At 50.1% G+C, this 22,011-nt stretch overlaps 10 protein-coding genes across 10 annotated transcripts; 4 read left to right on the top strand and 6 right to left on the bottom strand.

Annotated features, from left to right (window-relative positions):
• Positions 1–666: 666 nt before the first annotated feature.
• H6S33_009729 (uncharacterized protein) lies at positions 667–993 on the bottom strand (the record flags this gene model as incomplete). Its single annotated transcript, XM_044841156.1, has 1 exon — positions 667–993. One exon carries the CDS (start codon positions 991–993, stop codon positions 667–669), a length of 327 nt encoding a protein of 108 aa, XP_044698544.1.
• A 1,355-nt stretch (positions 994–2,348) lies between these two features.
• Positions 2,349–3,068, bottom strand: H6S33_009728 (uncharacterized protein; the record flags this gene model as incomplete). Its single annotated transcript, XM_044841155.1, has 1 exon — positions 2,349–3,068. One exon carries the CDS (start codon positions 3,066–3,068, stop codon positions 2,349–2,351), a length of 720 nt encoding a protein of 239 aa, XP_044698543.1.
• Positions 3,069–3,765: 697 nt separating this feature from the next.
• H6S33_009727 (uncharacterized protein) lies at positions 3,766–4,572 on the bottom strand (the record flags this gene model as incomplete). The annotated part of the gene is made up of 3 exons (XM_044841154.1): positions 3,766–4,327; positions 4,384–4,423; positions 4,563–4,572. The coding sequence occupies 3 exons, from the start codon at positions 4,570–4,572 to the stop codon at positions 3,766–3,768; spliced, it is 612 nt and encodes a 203-aa protein (XP_044698542.1).
• Positions 4,573–4,998: 426 nt separating this feature from the next.
• Positions 4,999–5,778, top strand: H6S33_009726 (uncharacterized protein; the record flags this gene model as incomplete). Its single annotated transcript, XM_044841153.1, has 1 exon — positions 4,999–5,778. The coding sequence occupies one exon, from the start codon at positions 4,999–5,001 to the stop codon at positions 5,776–5,778; it is 780 nt and encodes a 259-aa protein (XP_044698541.1).
• A 2,305-nt stretch (positions 5,779–8,083) lies between these two features.
• Positions 8,084–9,908, bottom strand: H6S33_009725 (uncharacterized protein; the record flags this gene model as incomplete). Its single annotated transcript, XM_044841151.1, has 5 exons — positions 8,084–8,597; positions 8,652–8,791; positions 8,851–9,459; positions 9,525–9,688; positions 9,740–9,908. The coding sequence occupies 5 exons, from the start codon at positions 9,906–9,908 to the stop codon at positions 8,084–8,086; spliced, it is 1,596 nt and encodes a 531-aa protein (XP_044698540.1).
• A 963-nt stretch (positions 9,909–10,871) lies between these two features.
• On the top strand, positions 10,872–13,571 carry H6S33_009724 (uncharacterized protein; the record flags this gene model as incomplete). The annotated part of the gene is made up of 3 exons (XM_044841150.1): positions 10,872–12,680; positions 12,735–13,231; positions 13,301–13,571. 3 exons carry the CDS (start codon positions 10,872–10,874, stop codon positions 13,569–13,571), a joined length of 2,577 nt encoding a protein of 858 aa, XP_044698539.1.
• Positions 13,572–15,040: 1,469 nt separating this feature from the next.
• Positions 15,041–15,760, top strand: H6S33_009723 (uncharacterized protein; the record flags this gene model as incomplete). The annotated part of the gene is made up of 1 exon (XM_044841149.1): positions 15,041–15,760. One exon carries the CDS (start codon positions 15,041–15,043, stop codon positions 15,758–15,760), a length of 720 nt encoding a protein of 239 aa, XP_044698538.1.
• Positions 15,761–16,799: 1,039 nt separating this feature from the next.
• Positions 16,800–18,091, bottom strand: H6S33_009722 (uncharacterized protein; the record flags this gene model as incomplete). Its single annotated transcript, XM_044841148.1, has 2 exons — positions 16,800–17,699; positions 17,780–18,091. 2 exons carry the CDS (start codon positions 18,089–18,091, stop codon positions 16,800–16,802), a joined length of 1,212 nt encoding a protein of 403 aa, XP_044698537.1.
• Positions 18,092–19,039: 948 nt separating this feature from the next.
• On the top strand, positions 19,040–19,345 carry H6S33_009721 (uncharacterized protein; the record flags this gene model as incomplete). The annotated part of the gene is made up of 1 exon (XM_044841147.1): positions 19,040–19,345. One exon carries the CDS (start codon positions 19,040–19,042, stop codon positions 19,343–19,345), a length of 306 nt encoding a protein of 101 aa, XP_044698536.1.
• A 583-nt stretch (positions 19,346–19,928) lies between these two features.
• Positions 19,929–21,493, bottom strand: H6S33_009720 (uncharacterized protein; the record flags this gene model as incomplete). Its single annotated transcript, XM_044841146.1, has 4 exons — positions 19,929–20,535; positions 20,598–20,852; positions 20,929–21,372; positions 21,441–21,493. The coding sequence occupies 4 exons, from the start codon at positions 21,491–21,493 to the stop codon at positions 19,929–19,931; spliced, it is 1,359 nt and encodes a 452-aa protein (XP_044698535.1).
• Positions 21,494–22,011: the final 518 nt, after the last annotated feature.

Genomic DNA, 22,011 nt, shown 5'->3' with positions numbered 1-22,011 from the left:
ATTGTCCCCGCCAAAATATTTTATATAACTCAACAACGAAGAATGGCCTTAAAAGTCGGAGCAGACAGAATGGTAGAGCAGGTGAAACTGAGTAGATCCATCTAATAAAATTGAAAATATGTGCGGTGGTTGATGAGCTATAAGCGGTCAAAGTTGAGGTGTCCAAACTGCTCCGTAACAAGGCTTCCCCCACCATATGTACGTGTGGCTGTGCCCGTAAAATAAAGGGAAACCGAGCCCTGCAAGAATAGGAAACCTCGATTCGACTCATGTAAATATCCTAGTCGCTAGATAGATGTTTACTCAAGCTCGTGAGTGGTTGGTTGCGTGAACTACATAATACGAAAAAGCTTGTATTTAAAGAACGACAGACAGCCCTTTGATGTGATAAAAGAGCACAGCAATTAAACGCTCAAATTGACTCCCAAACCATACCAAACCAAACCAAAACCAAACCAAGCCAAAAGAAAAACTACAAAAACTCCACTACCCCAGTTCTTATACTCAGACTACTCATATAGTCGCACCTCACCATGCCGGATCTCAATATCCCGGATCCCTTGCCGCCCCGTACGAAACCCTCTGGGGTTTTAGTTCTCTTACTGCAAAACCAATTTGCTATCCCGTATATGGAAATTGTGCGACTGTAGCATAACAACCTCAGCCTCACCCCGTCCCGGGCACCCCTGGATACCCCCTCTTGGCATCCCCCTCTACAGCGCGCAACTCCTGCGCACGAGCATATCTCTCATCCTGCGCCCTCATGCGGCGATTGTACAGCATCAGGCCGAACGCTACGATCGATAGTACTAGCGCAATAACCGAGAGCGAGATTCCGGCCGTCGCGGCCTTGGGGTTTCCGGAAGTGCCGTAGAAGTCACGGCGGGTGCTGGGGAGGCCGAGGGCGGGGTGGGTGTGGAGGAGGAGGAGGAGGAGGAGGGGGAGGAGCGTGGGGATGGTCAAGACTGGCGAGTGTGGGCGTGTACTGGTCATGTTGTGGGGTGTCTTAGGTTTTGAGGGAGGTCGTGGTGTGGAGGATAGGCGAGAGCTGGAAAGAGAGGAAAAGAGGGAAGGAAAGGAAGGGGGGAAGGTCCAATATAAGGTCGGTAAAACAGAGTTATGTGTGCTAGAGCCGCATTGGGGATATATTTGGGGGGGGGGGTTTCGATGCCGGACGTGCCTATCCGCTTCTTGGCTGCATGTAGGTTGGAGCCTTGCCCAGACACCCTTTGCGCTGACTCTCAGAGAGAGAAATCAGACCTCCACTACCTACTTCTAACATTTGTAGAATCACTAAATGGAGATCTTTTTTCATGGGAGTTTTTTTCATGATAAAATTCAGATGCAACTACGCCTTGTACCAAATCCTTAGGAATTTAGCAACAGTGTTGGTGGTGGGAAATAATCGGTTTACCTTGAGGTTGAGTTAAAAACTGGGTAACGCGGATCAGTGGCAAGCATGCATATGGGTTCCGGCACCGCCAAGAAAAAGCGCTGAGAGCCGCGTTTTTTGCTCACTTCTGTGATCAAAAGGGAATAGTGCTTTCTTTTCGTTTAGATAGAGTACATCAGGCGTTTTTCGTAGGGATTAAAGACACCCCTGAGCTCGGACTCGACTGACAGGGGTCATTTCTTGGGGTGGTTGCAAATGCCAAGCTACAAGGATCCATCGCAAAGGGTCTATTTGTAGTTACACAAGGGAGGCAGTGCGAACTGCTCAGATTTAACTTTGACGGGAAGCTGAGTGTAGCACTGATACTTGCCGTGGGGCTGATATGTATTTACCTAGAGTACATATATTTGTTATGTGTAACGTCGGTGTTGACAATCACATTGTTGCCAGCGTTTCATTATGTGCTTTGCACGTGACTCCAAACTATCGATATATCTGTACCTACATGTACATGTACTTTTGTCTCTAGGCTGTACTCGTAAAGAGGGGCCTTCTCTCCCCCTCCTTCTTTTTGGTTTTTAGTTCCTCATTCATCGGTTCTCAGCTACTGCTCTAAAGATCACCTCAACGAACAATCCTTATCATGCAATAGTACTAGGTTTGATAAGCTATTACAGATCTAAGTACTGAATTCAATATATCCTCAATAATGAGATACTACATGTATGTACCGCTATACTACCGCAGTACATGTAGTCTTAAAGATTCCAACTGAGCACTCGCAATATATCAACAACCCACCAACCCAAAATGGCCATAGAAATACTCAAACATACAAACCAAAAAAGACTCCACTCCAAAAAGAGAACAACCAAACATTCCCCAAACCCCTAGTTGATGATATATCCCCACTAGACACTACAGCATCCGACAGATAATACACCAACTCTCTCACCTATACCTTCTTGGCACCATCCGACTCATGCGCCATCTGCTCCTCCGCTCCCGGCAGCTCCCCAACCACAGCCCTCCCGTCCGCCTCTGGCACCGCTGGGTGGTGCACCGGTACCGGTGTCTGTGTTGGCTGAGGCCGTGCAGCATCCATCTCCAGCGCCTGCTGGATATTGTACACAGCTATTCCGTCCACCTCCGGCAGATGCAGCTGGCGCTGCCCATCTCTCCCACCCTCTACCGCTGCTTCATCAGCTTCCGGCAATGGCGGACTATACACCAGCCCTCTTGTCGGCTGAGCCATGGGCGTGCCCGTTACTGGTACGGTATCTATCTCTGAGGCTTGTGGCTGTGGTGGCCGATAGCTATTGTGTTCTACTGGTATCTTTGGGGCATCATCTGGCTCTCGTGCGGGTGTTTGGCCTGCGACTGGTGCGGCCGCTGTCTCTACATGTGCTTTACCTTCCTGGAGAGCAACTTCGTCACGGGCGTTTCCTAAGCCCTCGGGGTCAGAAGCCTGGTCTTTGGACTTGTCTTTGTTCTTGTGCGCGATGATTAGGAGTGATGCGAGGCCGATGACGAGGACGATGGCGATGGGGATGGCGAGAAGGGTGGGCTCGAGGTCGCTGGATTCGCCCCGTTTGTGGAGAGAGTTGCCGTAGAAGCTGTATGCATCTGCGGGGAAGGCTGAAGTGCCTCTGGACCAGTGGGCTTGGGGGGGCATTGTGGATGGGAGTTTGGTTTTGGCTCTTGGGGAGGGGTAGTTGGTTTACATTGCTAACTATCCAACTAACAGGCGGGCAGAACGGAGTTATAAAGAAAGCTGTAGAGCACTGATGTGACGCATGAGCACAGGTAAAAAAAAACCAGGTAATGCGTGAGTGAGTGAGCACGTGTGATACAACTCCGTAGCGGAGAGGAAAAAGAAATTCCTGGTTGAGGCAATACGATGACGCCCCGAAATGCAGATCCGGAGTACGTACTGACGCCTTTGATTGCCCAATTTAGAGACATGCCCCTTCCCCCGCACGCAAAGGTTATGCTTAATTACCTGGGGGAAGCTTGGGATTGATTCCAGTCATGCACTTGAGTTATGAATGTAGGTACGGACTCTGGCGGCATATTAGCACTTGCTCTACTCTCGAGACTTAAATTCTCGTTCAAGCTATCCGCTGCATGTGGGGAATGTCTATTGTCACTCTTCACCACCAGGGGACTTTGTGCTAACGTACTAATAACGAATACCTTGAGTGTCTTATAAGTAAGATACGTGGTTGGACATGCACTCTGCAACACTAACCAATAGTAATTCTTTACAGATTTATCTGCATACTAATCCAGTCCATGCAAGGAAGCATAACACTCTATCCAAACCTCTAATACCTACTCACCACAGCAGCTAGCTTCCAACCACAGCAACTCTACTCTGGCAACGGATAATCCTCCACCCTCACCCTATTCCCCTCCGCAACATCCAGCGCAACCAAAAACTTCGAGACACAACAATACGCCGCCACCGTCGCCACAACCTCCACAACCTCCCTATCACAAAAGTGCTCCCTCAACCTCCCAAAAACCCCCTCCCCCACCCTCGTCTCCCTCACGCTCTCCGTCGCAAACTCCACCACCGCCATCTGCCGCTCACTCAGATCCCCCCTCGTGCCATCCAACACCGCGCGCAAGCCGACACGGGTTATCCCCGCAGCGAGCGCCAGCGGCGAGTGCTGCGTCCACTCGAAGTACGCTTGGTTCAGCACGGCGACGCGGCAGATTGCGAGCTCGCGGATGTCGGCGGGGAGAGAGGTCTGCGTGCGGATGGCGCCGAGGAAGGAGTTCCAGCCGGCGGTGATGGGTGGGGAGTGCAGGAGGGTGAGGTCGAGGGGGATGAGGCCTTCGGAGCCCCGGCGGGCGACGGTTTGGGCGATGATTTCGGCTTCGGAGGGGGTGGTGGGCGTGGGAGGGTTGGGGATGTAGGGGAGGCGCCTGGTGGGGTTGGGTTAATTAAGGTAATGGTTGAGTATAGTAGTAGGGGTGCTTACATAGTTATATTGGGAGGAATTGTAGATTGATCGATTGGAGCTGGGCAGTGAGTAGTAGGAATGAGCTATGGGGAATGGCCTGGCTGAGGTCCCGAGGACACAGCTTATATACAGGTGATATATGAGGTTTAAAGAAGCGTTTCGGCGGAGTTCGGTATATATCCTGGGACCTAGCTTACAATTACTCATCCGACAAGCGGAGAAGGGAAGCTGGGGTCAGTTGAAAGGATCCCGGACGGTCTTGGCATCTACTAATGTAACTGTTTCTACTAATCTACTAGCGCTATCCCCAATATGAGTACTTGAATACTGATAATACTAATAAGTGCTACATATCAGATTCGATACTTTTCATTCAAAACCTTTGGCTTTGTTATTGATTGCACCTAGCTTGCTATCATCAGCGCCATGCATGCTGCTAGCCAATTACTTACGATATCCTTGGGTGACTCATATCATGAGCTGAGATGATCTGTTAATCCGCTGGCATATTCGTAAATATACTTGAAGCATCTCAAGATCTCACCACATCACACTCTATATAAAAGCTACGAGTCCTTTATCAGGACCTCCACAACACTCCCACCTTCTTAAAACACCATAACAAAACCCACCATGTCCTCCCCGGCCCCAACCCCACCCTCAACCCCCCACGTAACCCTCCTCGACTTCACCACCACCCCCCTCTCCAAACACTACGGCCACCCCAACCACTACGCCCTCATCATCGACGACCTCCTCACGCCCACCGAATGCGCCGCCCTCACCGCGCTCGCCGAGTCACACTCAGACGCCTGGCAGCCCGCCGCCATCAAAAAGGGCGCCACGCGCCACGAGGTCGAAACCGACGTCCGCGACTGCTCGCGCATCCTGCTCGACGACGCCCCCACCGCCGAGATGCTCTACCAGCGCATCCACCCCTTCCTCGCGCTCATGTGGGAGATTGGTGGCACGCCGGAGACCGGGGTGGTAGCGGGGACGTGGCGGCGCGGGCGGAGGTGGCGGATGACGGGTGTGAATGAGCGGCTGCGGTTCTTGCGGTACGGGCAGGGGCAGTTCTTTCAGGCGCATTGCGACGCGGCGTATGTGCGTGCGGGGGGCAGGGAGAGGTCGTTTCTGACGGTGCATGTGTACCTGAACAGCGAGGGGGAGGGAGAGGAGGGGGAGTGTAGGGGCGGGGCGACGAGGTTTTGGGGAATGAATATGAAGGAGTTTGTGGATGTGGAGGCGAGGGTGGGGAGGGTGTTGGTGTTTCAGCAGAGGGGGTTGCTGCATTCGGGGGAGGTTGTGGAGGGCGGGGTGAAGAGGACGCTGAGGTCGGATGTTATGTATGAGGCTGTGGATGTTGAGGAGGGTAGTGGGGAGGTGGTGAAGCTTAAGGAGGAGTCGAAGTAAATGTTGTGAACATGCATGGCTTATTTTAAAATAGTTATTGAATAAATATACGAGTATGATCGGATCGTCTTTTGATCCCTAAATTGAAGATCCCCCATTGAAGAAATTTTGGAATCTATTTGTATGTACTCCATTTAAAGCTCCATAAGTATGATATTCGAAGTATTTTGCTTGGTGTTACGCTTATGCGGTTTGGTTGCCAGGATGTGTTCTGTGACCAAACTGAGCTGTTCTACAAGATGAATGGAAATGATCGATATTTCATGATTTTCCAACCACCTTGTGAGATGGAGGGATTGCATGCCTACCACACTCAAAGCCAATGTCAAAGACAAGAACAGATGTGTAGAGTACTCTAAGAAATGATATGTAGGTGTCGAATTCCCGCTTTAGAATACCCCGAAGGCGATATTGTTCGACGTTCCTTGGCCATTAACTCTCAAAGTGGAACCGTGTATTTAAGGTTTGCGCTAACGGTTTAACTTCAACTCCCCTCCGTCAGATGAGCAATGGAGGGGCTTGGCCAAAGGCACCAAAAGAGCTACTGTAAGCATCGGGTGTCTACCTTAATGCGCGCGCGTTGAACCCGCGCTGGCGTTAATGGCGATCGAGGAAAAGATTTGCCTAGAGCCCCGACACTGTAGTACGGGGGATGAGGGTTGAGAACCCTTTTTTCTTTCCCTCCAAAGTGCGATAGGGGTATTAGTACTCTCTTGAAATCCTAAAGTGTATGTATCCATATCTATGTAAAGAAGGCCGAGGTAAATAGAGATCATTGTTGTGATCCATCCACATACGCATCATGCAGGGCACTCACTCATCTACCCCAATTGCAAAACGGCCACCTTGCGGGTATTCTGCACCTTTGCTCTGAACCTAAACACCAGGCAGTGAAGGAAATATTTTGACAGAAGTATCGTAGATGAGAATCCTATTAGGAGGTTCGGAGGGAACCGAAGGCACCACCGGCCTTTCTACTCCCTAAGCCTTGTATACAGATCACAGACGTAGAAACGGACAACAGTTACCAGAATGCTAGGCTACAGATAGACAGAGGGCTGCATTCTATTTGCGGGTCATGATGGAGGAGGGGAATCACGCTAATGATGCACTAGCGCAAAGGGCTTTTAGGGGAATTAGAAAAATACTGTACATCAACCACTTCCCGTGGCTTAGTAGCTGAAGTTTCGCCCAGAGGGGCCGAGTTCGATAGTTTGAACCTCCCAGACTTGTGGGAAAACATACACTTGGTGCTGGGTAAAGGAGCAGAGCGGGATGCCTCTCCTTTTTGCTCCTCTGGACTACAACGCACACGTACAGCCTTCTCCATATAATCTTTACTGATCTACAAAACCACGGTTTACTATTTCTCTACAGCCTGCGGTATTAGTTAAGCCCACCTTTTTATTATACCCCAGGGAATACCATTAAACTTATAATCCTTGGGAATGCTTGAACCCGAGCTACTGCCTCTACGAGCGCTGGAGCAAGCCCTGCTACAGAGAAGGGTCGAAAGACCATACGGAGAACACTATAGCAGCCCAGTTTCTACTACGGCTATTACCTTAGGTCATATTATTGGTCATATGGAGAGTACTAACTATCAGTCATCGGTCAAATTGTGCGGATGTTTTTGTCTTCCTTTGGCCGCTAACTATCGCCGAGGCAATGTTACCGCAGCCTCTCCAGAACCTTGTAAAGCTGGAATACAGTTCCCTAGGCTGTAGTGTCTCACGGTTGGGCATCTGCACGGATAGAAATCTGGAGGAGAGACTAGGAATCGCCATATCAATGGGAATAGAAAAATCTCACGGCGGGGTAAACGTGCGGGCTCCAGTCCCAGGCGCCGTTACATGAAGTTTCCGGCTACAAAAATAATAAGAGCTATATGAACGGCCGGATGCGGGTACCGGAAACACTCAAATTCAAAGAAAAGAGAATAAATCACTGGATAAGAAACCTGTCACATATCCTCAAAAACGATTGCACAGGTTGAAAGCCACACCCACATTTTACTCCTGCCTCTTACATATTTCTATATGTAGTCAAAGAATTACTAGATCACAAGACTACATAGAGTGAAGCGTTAGAGGCGCTATAAATGTCTTTAATTATCTCCCTTCTAGTTTTATCAATGAGTAGACAAGGGATGTCGTGCATCACAGCACATACGTCCCGGTTTTACTGCCGATTCCATCAAATAAGATCGTATTATTACCCGGTACATATTGCTGCGTAATGATCTTTTCTCTTGTTAGCCAGCTTCTATCTGGGTAGGCGGCCTATCAGGGAGCTATGAAAGGCCTCATACCTTAATTACTTCCTGCGCAACGAGACCTCCTACAAGCGATGCAATATTATGGAGCTCTGCACCGCCATATCTTACGAGTTCACCGATAATATTTTCGGTCCGCTCAGTGAGCTCTGGACTACAACCCACCTCGCTGAGATACGCTTTGGCAAGTCTTCGCATCTCTGCGGTATCTTCATCGATGGGTCCCTCTGTGTCACCAGGTGCTCTTCCGCCGCTCCGAGTAATAAATTCTTGAAAAGCTCTGAATGCGACATAATCATTAATGAGAGATGAGTCGGCGTCCCAACTCTCGAAAGCAGCCTTTACGACCTCTTTGTGAAAGTCGTCGGTAGAAAGCTCCGCAGAGAAGGGACGGAAAGATATCGCACGAAGGAAGTTAGCGTGACGGCAGAAAAGCTCAATTTCTTCAAGTGAAATGGAAGAAGGTTCCCGTCCGATTGAAGAGAGAGTGGACTGGACATTCTTTTGAACTAAAGAGGCGTCTTGGCGAGATTTGTTTTTGTAACTGAATTCTGTGAGCTTGGACATTGTTCAAATAGATGGCTAGGTAGGAACTTACACATTTTGCAAAGCAACGTAGTCGTTGCTTTCAGCTTTCATATCTGGTATACCACCAGATAATGGTAAAAGTCCATTCCCCTGTTCCGGGCTCTCAAGAAATTGCTTGACCGCCTTGGCAATGATCCAGAAATTGGTTGACTTAATACCCAAAAATGTTAGCACTCAATGGTCCTATCTCAATTCTAGATATAGCAGACCTCGGATGATATATTGGCACAAGCTGGGTGGTCAAGAACCGTCTTAGCATTTTCTGAGAGTTCTGCTTTTCGAACATGCTTAAGCACGGCCGCAACGGCTTCCTCATAATTCTCCTCACTGCCACCTGGGACATGAGTTCTCATTTTAGCCTGGACAAAGGATCTGAAAGCCGTCATCTCTTTGTAGCCTGAAGGGTGGGTTCCATCTCCTTCGGGCCTCCTCTTCCAGTCGTCAAGGTACTTCAACAACAGAATCAGGTATGGGACGTGGCCGTGTTCATGGTCACTCATCCCCTCATCTCCATCCATCTCCTGCTGCACTTCAAGATTTTTGGTCTTTTTAGCTGCCAGAGCGGAAAGTTCGGGCCAAGGATTCAATAGTCGAAGGTCTACTAAAGATTCTGGATGAGCCTCGACAATTGTGTGTAACGGGGCTGAGATTCGTAGCGTAAAAAGGAGTCCCACGCAATTAACTAGAAATACCGGGATTTCAATCGGGATCTGAAGGAGTAATGGCGTGGGAACTGGGGAGATGATGACTATATGTGTGAAGGACGTTGAACGAGGATTTAAAAGCTCTGGTTTAGTGGACAAGATATTGGAGAGACTCTAAAACTCAACAATGAGAACCTTGAAACTCAAATGGTAGGATCTAAGCGAAAGTCATTGCTCACATCAACAAGATAATTTCCTTTGACATCAGGGTTCAGCTCTCCTAATAGTGCTGCTGTCCGCTCAGCTCTAGGTTTCCCAAGCGATTCTTCGTCAAGGAAGAAGTTGGCGCCTAGGTCCGCCTCTTCCACCAGTTTGTCGTCGATTACGGTGAATTGACCGACGCCTATCAACCAAGGTTAGAAAAGCTTGTGTAGTTTGGATATAGGTATAGTACCAGGCAAGATCAGGTTCTTGAGGATCTCGCAGCCCGCGGCGGAAGCATTGAATAGCGCGATGTGAGCACTCTCTAACCTGTTCTGGCCGTTTGCTCCCCAGAGACGAAGTTGTCTGTCGTATTTCTTCTCCTTGGAGCTTGGAGCTCCACTGGGTGTCGAAGCAGCCATTTTATGATGTGATTTAAGAGATAAGCGGAAGTGGTGGATTATGTAGCTGAAGTTTGTTGGAGAGTGAAGCTTCCACATTAATGTAGGAGCTGTAGTGGGGTTTAATTGTATTTGCCAAGGTATTTCACGTGACCATAATTGACTAACCTAGAATTATGTAAGCAAGAATCATTGCTTGGCTCATCGGGGAAATGATACTTTAGCTGGTCCCACAGGTACTCTTAAATTCTACGTACAATGTAGCCGGCACATTCCCTCTCTTGGTACCTATCTATTATGAAATAATTTTTTGAATAAGAGATTATTACTTTAGGACAGGTGAATCTGAGTGGTGTGTAATGGTGCTATCCATTTCTGTATTAGGATCGCAGCTTGAGCCATATCGAAACCTATTGAAGTCCATTTAAGTCTAAAAGTTATAGATTGAGATTCTGGGAGACATTTAAATCCTTGTATGTATGTATATGGCCGGTACTGGAACCTGCAGCTTCTGTCACCTATTATTAAGAGATATTATATTTGGCCCAGGACTCTCAGATCTAGGTCTACTCACAACGGAATTTGCTCGCAACCCCCATATAATTACCGACATCGATCAATAGCAATTCAATACTGCTTCATGCAATCTGATTCGGTGCTTCACTACACTACTTCATAGAATCTCACTTGGTACTTTCTAGAGCGTATTTTTGAACTAGCCGTGGAGTGTGACTCGGTTAGAAAGTATGTACATGTACTAACTACTGCCAACTATATGTAGTTCAACATTATTTTGAAAGGTTTTGATGAGATATCATCCTTGCATATCCCTTCCTAAAACAGCTACATAGATCCTTAATTCCTTGTATATTAGTCAGCCCCCTCAGCCCCTCCAACGCCAATAGGGTAACCAGGATAAAATAAATTAAAACCTTCACTGTTACAGCTGCAGGCCCTTCAATCAAATTTACATACAACACCGGGATGTCTTCCAATTCCGACGAAGAGTTTAGACTGCCAGATGGTACGCGCCTAAGCTTCTCCGACCTGTACAGAATACTAAATGGCGTGGAAACAGAGCTTGTCGAGCTATGGCATACGCTTCGTCTGCCTTTAATCATCTCCGTCGTCGCGGGACTTGCCGTGTACAAAATTCACACCTCAATAAAGAAGCTACAAAAGGAAGAGACGGCCTCTTTGCAAACCCTCAAGCCCGCTGAGAGATGGCGTGGAGCGCCGACACCCTCTTCAGATGAAAAGTTGGTTGACAGTAAAGTGGTTGTTCGCGAAGAGGTGGCGGAATTGGATGGAAAAGATGAATCACAGAATTCAGCTGGTCGCCCGGCTAAAACTGGCCCTAAACGAGTTACAGGAAACAAGAAGAAGATATCGCCCACCCGCCGTGGAAAGAACTCTCGAAAACCAGAGGTTGTGAAAGAGAAGGAGGAGGGTGATTTTGACATTCAGGTATTAATATTCTACTCAAGTCTTACTGGCTCGACCCGGGCATATGCCGAGAAGCTTCAAAATACTCTTTTCTCGACCAATGGCGAAGGCGTTTACTCCTCACTCGCTATCCCAACGCCTTCGAACTCTCTTGGATCAGTGCCTCTACAAAGATCATTTTTGCCAGCGGAGTTACTAGATCTCGAGGAGATCGAGCTCGATGATTATTTCATCTCACTTCCTAAGAGTGACAGTGAGAAAAAGATTAAATATGTGTATCTTCTCGTAGTTCCCAGCTACGAAACGGATTCACCCGTAGCTCCGTTCTTGGAACATCTACAAGAGACGCATCACGATTTCCGGATAGACACTGCGCCGTTGCGCTCATTGGCTGGATTTTCAGTATTTGGATTTGGTGATTCTTCAGAATGGCCAGCAGAAGAGGGAAAGTTCTGCAAAGACGCAGTAGAGGTGGATAAATGGATGGGCAAGCTCACTGGAGGGAGAAAAGGGAGTAGACGGATGTTTCCAGTTGGGATGGGTGATGTAAACCCAGCCAGTGCCAAAGGAAAGGAATCCGGAAACGCTGAGGAGAGCTTGAACACCTGGAGGATTCACTTGGAAGACACAATGCGGGAATATGCTGCAACAGGAGAGCTCGGTGATGTTACGGATTGGCGCACCGCTGTCGAATCTGGAGACGAGGATTCAGAAGCGGAGCAGGAACCAGATTCACCAAACAGCGGTGATGAAATGGTCGATTTGGAAGACCTTGGTGGAGTTGTTAAAAAGAACCCAGACGTCGCCAAGAAGGGTGATGTGGTAAAGAGCTTCCGTCAAGGGCCATTGCCGGTTGACTTTACAACACCAGCTGGAAAAATCGCTCTTGAAAAAGGAGAAGGGCAGAACCCAGAGAGGAAGGAAATGGTTCCAAAAGGTGGAGTGACATATGAAGCACTGACGAAACAAGGATATACCATTGTCGGCTCCCACTCTGGTGTAAAGATTTGTCGGTGGACAAAATCCGCCCTACGTGGTAGAGGTAGTTGTTATAAGTTTTCCTTTTATGGGATTAAATCCCATTTGTGCATGGAAACCACTCCCTCACTCTCTTGCTCGAACAAGTGTGTCTTCTGCTGGAGACATGGCACAAATCCTGTAGGAACTACATGGAGGTGGAAAATTGATCCTGCCGATGAGGTCTTCAAGGGCGTCGTAGAAGGCCACTACCGCAAAATCAAAATGATGAAGGGTGTTCCTGGAGTCAGGGCAGATAGATTCAGTGAGGCGTTCCAGATACGGCATTGCGCGCTGAGTCTTGTCGGAGAGCCTGTGTTCTACCCATACGTACGTTAAAGGATATTTCCTCTCAGTGGTTACAACTGACCTTTGTCGATATAGATCAATGAGTTCCTTCATTTACTACACTCTAGCAAGGTTTCTTCCTTCCTTGTCTGCAATGCCCAGCACCCGGCTCAGCTTGCTGCCCTTGGACCTGTCACACAACTCTACGTTTCCATTGACGCCTCCAATCGTGAGAGTCTCAAGAAAATTGATCGACCTCTTCACCGTGATTTCTGGGAACGTTTCCAGTCATGTCTTGACATTCTTCGAGAGAAAAGGAACCAGCAGCGAACAGTTTTCAGGCTGACGCTTGTTAAGGGATTCAATGTTGATGATGAGGTTATGGGCTATGCGGATCTCGTTGAGAAGGGTCTACCATGTTTCGTAGAAGTAAAAGGCGTAACATACTGTGGGACGTCGACTGCAGGAGAGGCTGGACTTACTATGAAGAACGTGCCCTTCTATGAGGAGGTAGTAGCGTTCGTCGAAGCGTTGAACAAAGAGCTACAAAGGAGAGGGCTGGAGTATGGGATTGCAGCTGAGCATGCCCACAGGTAATCTTTCACCTGTATTTTCCCAGTACCACTTTTCCGTGTCAAATTCTAACCTATTTTATCCAATAGTTGCTGTATCCTCATTGGCTCTAATCGTTTCTTCATCAATGGAAGATGGCACACACATATCGATTACAAACGTTTCTTTGAATTGCTCGAGGAAGGGAAAGAGTTTGGCCCGGAAGACTACATCGGTGAAGCCACTCCTGAATGGGCGAACTGGGGTAACGGTGGCTTTGATCCAGCGGATGTGAGGGTTCACAGAAAAGGCAAGGCGGCAAAGAAGTTGAGAGACGAAGCTGCGGCGGAGATGGAGGCAGAGAGCGGCGGGTGCGGTTAGTACCTTAAGCACAGCAAAAGTGGGGAACTTCCTATACAAACTACCTCAGGTGTCAGAACATAGGAAATACCCGTTTGATAATTGATAACCTGGTTATGCCTCCGGCCTTGTAAATATAGCCTCTTTGACCGGGGTATCTTCCGTATCTGATTAATGTTCTGTTCAATCCCTGCATAATTTCACTTCGTTTAGCCCAATCGGGTTATTTATTTTCTGGGGAACTTTCAAAACCTGGTTTCTCTTCCGAAACCCGGTGTTAACGGTCAAGCTACTAGTAAGGTTGTTCTCAGTTCGTGGGGCACTAAGTATCACTCGCGATCGTGCATGTCGAGCCTTGCATAGGTCAATGGTGGCCCAGTGAGACCAGACTTTACCACCCTCAAAACTCCATCTAAAGTGGATTTTCAATTCATAGCTGATATCGCCCTTTCGTTGAGGGAATCCCGTGGGTTGTTCAACGCAGGGCAACAAGGCCATATAGTTTCTCGTCGATGACAGATCGCCAATGAACACGACGTCATATTATCTGCACCGTGTGTATTTTGGGTGATCTTCAGGGGCGACAACTGGTTCTGTATGATGTCAGGTGTGGACTTGCGGCAAAAAGAGGCGTTTATCAACAGGCAGGACGGCGAATGGGTATAAATCCGTCCTGTTTTACGGGCACCTGCGTGTATGAGGCCAAACGCAAGTACTGGAGCCAACTGTTTACAGGGGGAAGAGTGTACCTGCATGTCTAGCCCATACTACGGCCACACACCGTTCCTTACAGCAATGATATCTTTGAAATTGGCCTGCACTCGTCCGTTGTTTGTGCATGTTCCCTCTGATAAACGGCTCCCCACACAGCTTTAAAACAATAGAAAGTCAGCTCGAGCTAGTTAAAGTCAATGATGGAGTACTCCACTTTTACTTCTTTGAAACCGGTAGAAACATCCTCCCCTAAGCCAAAAAGCTTTTACTAGCTAGACGTAGATGTAAAGGACTGATGTCTTTGTGACGAGATTATTACTCAACTATGGGGCGGATGTGGGGTGATAAGTCTAAATTTAAAACGATACGTATGTCCTGTGACATCGGCGCAGCTAGTGTATACGCGGCTGTTATCTACTCTACCTACGTACACACACAATGACAATCCGGGGAAGTCTAGTACCAAACAACGTTAAAAAGTCCACTCTGGCCGATCCCACATGTACTGCATGCCCATGCACCCACCGCACATTCCTTCGCATATTAGTACATGTATTTAACCACTTGTCCTGATCTCCTGCCTTAACATCCATTCATGGTTTCTTTCCCATTCAACTTCACTCTCTTCCCCCACCGCCATCTTACCTCTTGACATCGAGTAGCTAAGCCCTTTCGCTCTCGAATATTGCTTTGCTATCGAGTAACGCCGTCTATATTCACCAATCAACGTTCCTTATTCGCTAATCGAGCAAAAAAAAACCACATCAATTCATAAAATGGCCAAGATGTTCCCCATATTTACTCCCCTGATGACCTTCATCCTTATCGCTCTCTTTATTAGCCCTTCTACCGCGGGTACCTCTGAGACCCCCCGTGACGTCATCCCAAGGCGCCGTATCAAAAGGTCGAGCATGGCTCTTCGACAGCGAGCTCCCATTTACACCCTTAAACGCCGAGATCCTGTAGACTTTGACAGAGCTCCAAACTGGGCCACAAAGCTACCCGGAGATTTTAGCAACTCTATTGGTCGGGAAACTGAATTGGGTGCGGAATTTGCTGGTTGCATCACTTTACCCAATGGCGCCTCACCTTCGTTCAATGGAACTTTACATTCGTTCAATGGAACCTCACCTTCGTTCGATGACAACCTACCAACATATACAGACACCCTCGACGCCGTTAAGCAGCTTGACTACAGGGGGAATCAGACTTGCGTCCCACCACAAGGCCTTGGTGACCAAACCGAACATCATTGCGGCTCTCTCGCAACTTCGGGGACGTCTGAGATATATTTCTGCGGCGCACCTGGCAAGTTTATTCCTTGTTCCGGGATCTCATCAGCGATCCTGGCTTTCAACACCGTCTGTGTACAGCGCGAAGAAGGTAGTTTCACAGAAAGGGGGTCTATTGCTATTCTTCCCGAAGGATATCCCGAGGATATCTCCCACTTGACATTTATTGTTATTGATAGCCCGGGGCTTTTCGATGATGTGTAGTGAGAGGTGTGGGGAGGGAGATATGGGGATGTTTCACTTGTTTTTAATGGCTTCGAATGCTTGGGAGTTAATGGCTGTTTCGGTATCTTGGGGTTTGCATACATGAAGTATATGTTTTTTTCCTTCTCTTTTTTTTTTTCTTTCTTTTCTGTTGCTACCTCCTAGCTTGTACCTTTTTATAGCTAGTGCATATTTCAGGCACAGTTTTTCACTCATGGCTTATCACTCGTCCCCCCGCGTGATGTTTAGTCCGCGGTAGTAGTGTGCGCCAAATATCCCCCCGCATGTAGTGGTTGTTTACTAGCTAGCCATTTCCAAAAAAAAAAATATAAATATAAATATCTACTCGTCCCTTGATTCCCGCGGGTAGCTTTCAAAGCCCACTTTGAGGTGTGCCTGTTTCAACTTTGCAGAAACCGGAACGAAGCGGTAGCCTAGGGTCTTTGTTCCTTGCATATAAGCAACTACATGTATTCATTGCCACCATAGCCAATCGAGCCATAGCCCCTTCTTCTTCTTCAACGCCACGAGGTCGGCACATGACAGTGAAAAGGGCTATGAATAGAAACAAGCAGACATGGCGAGAGAAGCGTCTATTAGCCGCATATATCACCGCCCAGCCCCCCTCCCCCCCCCTCTTCTTCTTCCCTCTTTCTCCCGAAAAAGTGATAATATTACAGCAGCCATGCATGGTATAACAGATAAAGGAGGAGGGAAAGGGGGGACAAAAACATGGGGCGGCGAGGACAAGTTATAACCCGTGCCGAAACACGAGAAACATAGAAAGAAAGAAAAAAATAGATGTTATAATACACAAAACCACAATCATAAACGTCAAGCAAAAAAAAAAGAAAAAAAAAGGAAAACCACTACAGACTAGAACTATAAAACCCAAAGCTCCAATTTAATTTCGAGCTTCAAAGAAAAAATGAGAGAGAAAGGGAAAAAAAACCAGCACCAGAAAAGAAACCTAGCCAGTCTAGTACATTTCATTGTAAGCATTGGCCACTAACTACCATCCCATCCCACGCACCGTACACTACCACCCCCTCCTCCCCCCTCTGCCCCTAGGGCCGGGCCCATACCCCCTATTCCCCCCCCCCTGCTGCTGCTGCTGCTGTTGTTGCTGTTGCTGCTGCTGCTGCATCATCCCCTGATCATACCCACCATACGCACCCATCCCCGCGCCCGGCCCCTGCGGCGGGCGATTATACACCGAGTAATCCATGCCCGACTCCTGCTCGCCGCCACCCCCAGGCCCATACATGCCCACCTGCGCCCTCCCATACGCCGCAGCGGTCTGATCAAACCCGCCCGGCGCACCATACGGCGCATCGCCCATGCCCATATCGCCCCCGGGTCCCACACCAACGCCCACGCCCACGCCCACGCCCACGCCCCCAGCCGCCGCCTGCTGCTGCCCCGGGCCGCCGGAGAAGCTCATGATGGAGCCCATGTCCGGCATCTCCATGGCGGGGAGGCCGATGCCCATGCCCGAGAGGAGCATCATCTGCTCCATCAGCTTGTGGGGGTCGTACTCGTCGCGCAGCGACTCCTGCTTCTGGCAGTAGGCCGTCCACGTGAACTCGTCGAAGCCGTAGTTGAAGTAGTCTGTGACGTCGGCGCCGGGCTTGCGCCAGGGCTTGTCGGCGGGGAGGAGGGTGTCGGAGTCGAGGGGGATGGTCTTGATGGGGTGGCCGTTGTAGGCGGGGTTTGCGGCGAGGTCGAGTTTTGAGGTGGAGGTTGGGGGTGGCGCGGTGGGGGGTTGCGGGGTGGTGGTGCGCGCGGCGGCGGCTGGGGCGGTGGGGGGCGTGGGGTGCGCGGAGGGGGCGGTGGGGGTCGGGCGGGTGGGCGCCATGCGGACTTGGTTGTAGCGCGAGGGCTGTGGGGGGGGTTCGGGGCGGGTGCCGTCTTTGCGCTCGATCACGAATTCGATCTCCTGCGCCGTTGTTAGCAGCCATATAGAGCAACCGTAGAGAGCAAGCGGGCAGCTGGCAGTGGCGGCGGAGAGAAACATACATCATCGCTATCCTCCACCTCCACTTCCTCTTCCTCTTCCTCTCCTTCCTCGAGGCTCTCATCAGCGCCGGCGGTAGTCATCGGCGTGTCTCCGCCATTACCCCCTGGTGTCAGCGAAGCGGTCAATCCCGGGAGGCCTGGAAGCGCCAGTGGGGTCTCTGCAGCGGGGGTCGACACTGCCGGCGTGCTCTGCGCCTGGGACTGGGGGACTGTGGGGGGCGTTGGCTGCGCGGGGGTGGAGGTGGTGGTGGTGGCGGTGGTGGTGGTGGTGGTGGTGTCGCCGTAGAACTCGTCTTCGTCGACTTGGTCCATTGCTGCGTCCTGTTCGTGTGATATTGTGCCTGGTGGAGAGAGAGCTGTGATGGCTGTGGTATAATGGTGTTTCTCACTGGAGAGGGGGTGCAGAGGGAGATGTAGAGAGGACGGGGAGCTGTGTGTGTCCTTTAGTTTGTCGTCACAACAAAGATGCTCGGCGCGGATGGCGTTGGCTTGGCTTGGCGTGTTGAGCCGCACTGCAGCCGGTGTGGTGGCACAAGCAGCAAAGGCGATGTAGCAAAACTAAAAGGGCACTGGAGGGAGGCCCGGGGCCAATTGCTGCTGGGGAATGGCATCCGGGGAATATCATGAGGAGGGTGTTCTGAGCTATTCTACAAAGGCAGTTGGGATGGATTGATCAAGAGCAGGTAGTCCCAGGGTCCAGTCTTCAATTTCCTGAGCCAAACCGGACATATGTGCTGCAGCTACATCACTTCCACCACCACTCGACTGCCACATCGTGATATCCATCCCCCGGAAGAAAGCCTCATTCACACCGAGTGACACACCATGCATCTACAATTGATACACAGCGAACTCATCTCAGGGCCCAAGATGGCCATACTCAAATCACTCATTTGCTAGAACCCACCACGACACAATGGTGGTGCTCACAAACGAAACAAATAACATTATACCGTAATAAATTCTTATTACACCCAGATCAACCCACTCTTAAACACCGGCTGTATACTAAACCTCCTCACCAAACACTACACCTACATCCATCCATACCCGCTCTGCGCGTTCCCACCTCGACAGCGACAGCGACAGTGACAGTGACAGTGACAGTGACAGTGACAGGGTACACCCCGCTAAGCCCCAACCCGCGCAACCCCCCTACCACCAGCACTCCAATCCGAATCTCCAATCTCCAATCTTCCACACCTACCCACACCTACCTACAACAACCACCAACCCACCACCACCCCCCAAAGCAGCACGATGACCACCCACGCCCACGCCCACGCCCACGCCCACGCCCACACCACGCCCCGATCCCGCCTCAAAAAGCCGACGACCCCCGCGCACACGCACGTCTACCCGCGCGCGCAGCAAGCGGCCGCCATCGACCTGCGACTGCGGGGGCTGCACCCACGGGACATCTGGCACCAGACGGGGGTCCCGCCGGCGGCCCAGAAGGCCATTCTGCTGCACTACCTCGTCAAGAAGCGGGAGCGCGCTGAGAGGGGGTATAGGCGCTTGCGGGTGCTGTTTAAGAAGATGGTGCGGGGAGGGGGGAGTTGGTAGTTAGGATGGGTGTATCATGGTGAGAGGGGGGTTTTTTTTTTTTTTTTGGGGGGGGTCGGGATGGGCTAGTTAGTGGTAGTCGATAGTCGATAGCTACATAGTGGTGGTGGTAGTGGCTGATACGAATGAACGGGAGAGACTGCGTGTAGTAATTGGCTGTAGTGATTTGGCAACTGGTAGGCGTAGAGGGTGTTTACAGACAGCAGTCGTTATATTTAATAAGACGTCTTACTGGTCTCGATCACGCATAATTAATGGTCCATGCAGCATGCCACACAGCCAGTTCTGAGCGAATGATAGGATGCAAAACGCCGTGCGAGTGATACCACATGTCTCCGCGCACGGAACCGGCTTCATTCAAACTTTATGTCAGGACCCATCATCGGATATTCATACACACCACCAGCCCCACGCACAAATTTAATCAATGCCACGAGAAGAAAAAAGAGAAAACCACAAAATCATTGATTATCTCGCCCGTACCAGCGCATCTTTAAAGGGTAGTGAAAGAAAAAAAAGAAAAAAAGAAATAGAGAGAAACAGAAGAATAAGAAGGAAAACACGCATACTAATATTTTGATATCTACCTCCTCCCAGCCTTCAACTCCCTCAACCCATCCTTCACATCTACAATCCTGGCACTCACATCTTTCAACGCGTCGTTGAACTCCCTGAGCGTCCTATTCAGCATTCTGGCATCCTGTCTTCCCCCGACGCCTCCTGTCATGGCGATCAGGTCCTCTCCATTGATGCCCGCACTACTAGCGCCGATGGCTGCTTGTTGCTCTACACTCCGCAAGCTCGCCTCGACTTCTCCAACACTCTCCAAGAAGATGCGGAGCTTCTTCTCCATGCCTGCAGCATGATTGTTGAAGTACGCGATCATGGGGCCGTTACTGGTGACCTCGTTCTCCTGCTCAGAGCGCTGGAAGTACTGAGTTCGCTGCTGTGGCGGGAGGCGGAAGAGGTCAAGGCAACGGATCGAGAGCGTTGCGGCCTCGTTGTCCGCAATATGGTGTTGTTGAGCAGCCTGAAGGGCGGCTTGGTCGGCGGCGAGGAAAGACTTGGTAGTGGAGAGTTTATGTGCGAGGACTTTGGTGTCGGAGGGGATAGTTTCGACGATTGCGCGATGACTTGGGAAGAGGGCACTGAGCTCTTGAGCCGCGCGGATCTGGTCTTGGATGTGTTTCCTAAGTGCGATAGCAGCCCAGTCAGTATGCTATACAATCTCAGGGGAATGGCAGTAGCTTACTCTAGCTGTTCAAGCTCCTGCTGGACACTCTCATGGCAATCGCCAAATCGTGTTGTGGGTGTGAGTCTGGTGATATCAACTGTTGCCGCTGGGACCGTGTTTTGCTGCTGCTGCTGTCCCTGCTGCTGTCCCTGTTGCTGCTGCGGTACGGTAGTCGCCCCTCCAAACAAGTTCGGCTTCGGCGCCGTACTCGATCCTAGCCCGAAACCACCTCCCGTGTTAAGGGTATTCCCGCCAGTAGCCGGAGCAGGTGAACTACATCAAGCACCCCCAAGTCAGCTCAAACTTTCTCAACAACTCCACCCAATCCGGGCGGCAAGGAAATACCCACAAAAGCGACCCAGCCGTCTTTTGCGCCGGCGTCCCAAATAACCCACCGCCTGTGGCTGCTGCCGGAGCAGTACCACCGAACAGGCCTCCACCTGCGGCCGGAGCAGTACCACCGAACAGGCCTCCACCTGCGGCCGGAGCACTGGTAGTAGCCGGCGCGGTGCCTCCAAATAACCCACCGGTCGCAGGCGCAGAAGTAGTTGCCCCCCCGCCAAATAGGCCACCACCCGTAGCTGGCGCTGTTGCTGGCGCGGGAGAGAAGAGACTTCCGCCTGCAGATGAGGCCGGAGCCTGTTGAGGTGTTCCAAAGAACCCGCCGCTAGCGGGGGCGGATGAGGCGGCAGGTGGGTTTGAGGTTGACGCGCCGCCGAAAAGACCGCCTCCTGGAGTGGAGGTGGAGGTGAATAGTGAGGGGGTTTGCTGAGGTTGTGAGTTTGCGGTCCCACTGTAGATGGATATGACGTTAGTATCAATCAATCTCTCGTGAGCGAGGGGCAGAGGGGGGTTGGTTACAAAAGTGATGGTGTGGCCGGGGTGGACGTGTTGATGCGGTTGAAAAGAGACATGATGGTAGAGTATTATAAGGCGAGGGGTATTTGGAATGTGGAGACGAGGAATATAATCCTGGAGAAGAGAGATGAATGTGTGGTGGTGATTTGTTTCTCTTGCTTATGTATGTATCTCTCTCCCGGGCTCACTCTATTTTGGTGGGTCGCGAGACGTTTGTTGGTGTTGAGGCTCAACAGCAGACAGCTACGGTCTTGGCGTGCAATAACAACAAAGACGTTGTCACATGCAGCCTTATCTGCATCAGATAATGCGGAGTCCTGATCAAACTTTGTTATGAGTGCATTCAGAGATAAATCTTGGGAATGTGGTTTGATTGATAGATGTCATCTTATCAAGTTTCACTTTCTGCTAGAAGCCACTATGTATTTTTGAACGGCCCTTCTCAAGGTCAGTTGGACGATCTAATATTGTTCGAGTGAGGCAGCTGCTCTTTTTCTTTGTTAACTGCCAAAACTCACTCCTGTGCATGAGTGATCACTCGCCACTCTACATGTGTAATCGACAAGCGGGAGGT

This window comes from Morchella sextelata (genome assembly GCF_020137385.1).
Source record: "Morchella sextelata strain SCLS chromosome Unknown scls_3, whole genome shotgun sequence".
Classification (NCBI taxonomy): Eukaryota; Fungi; Ascomycota; class Pezizomycetes; order Pezizales; family Morchellaceae; genus Morchella; species Morchella sextelata.
Note: the sequence above shows the minus strand (reverse complement) of the source record. Positions and strands in the feature narration are given on the sequence as shown.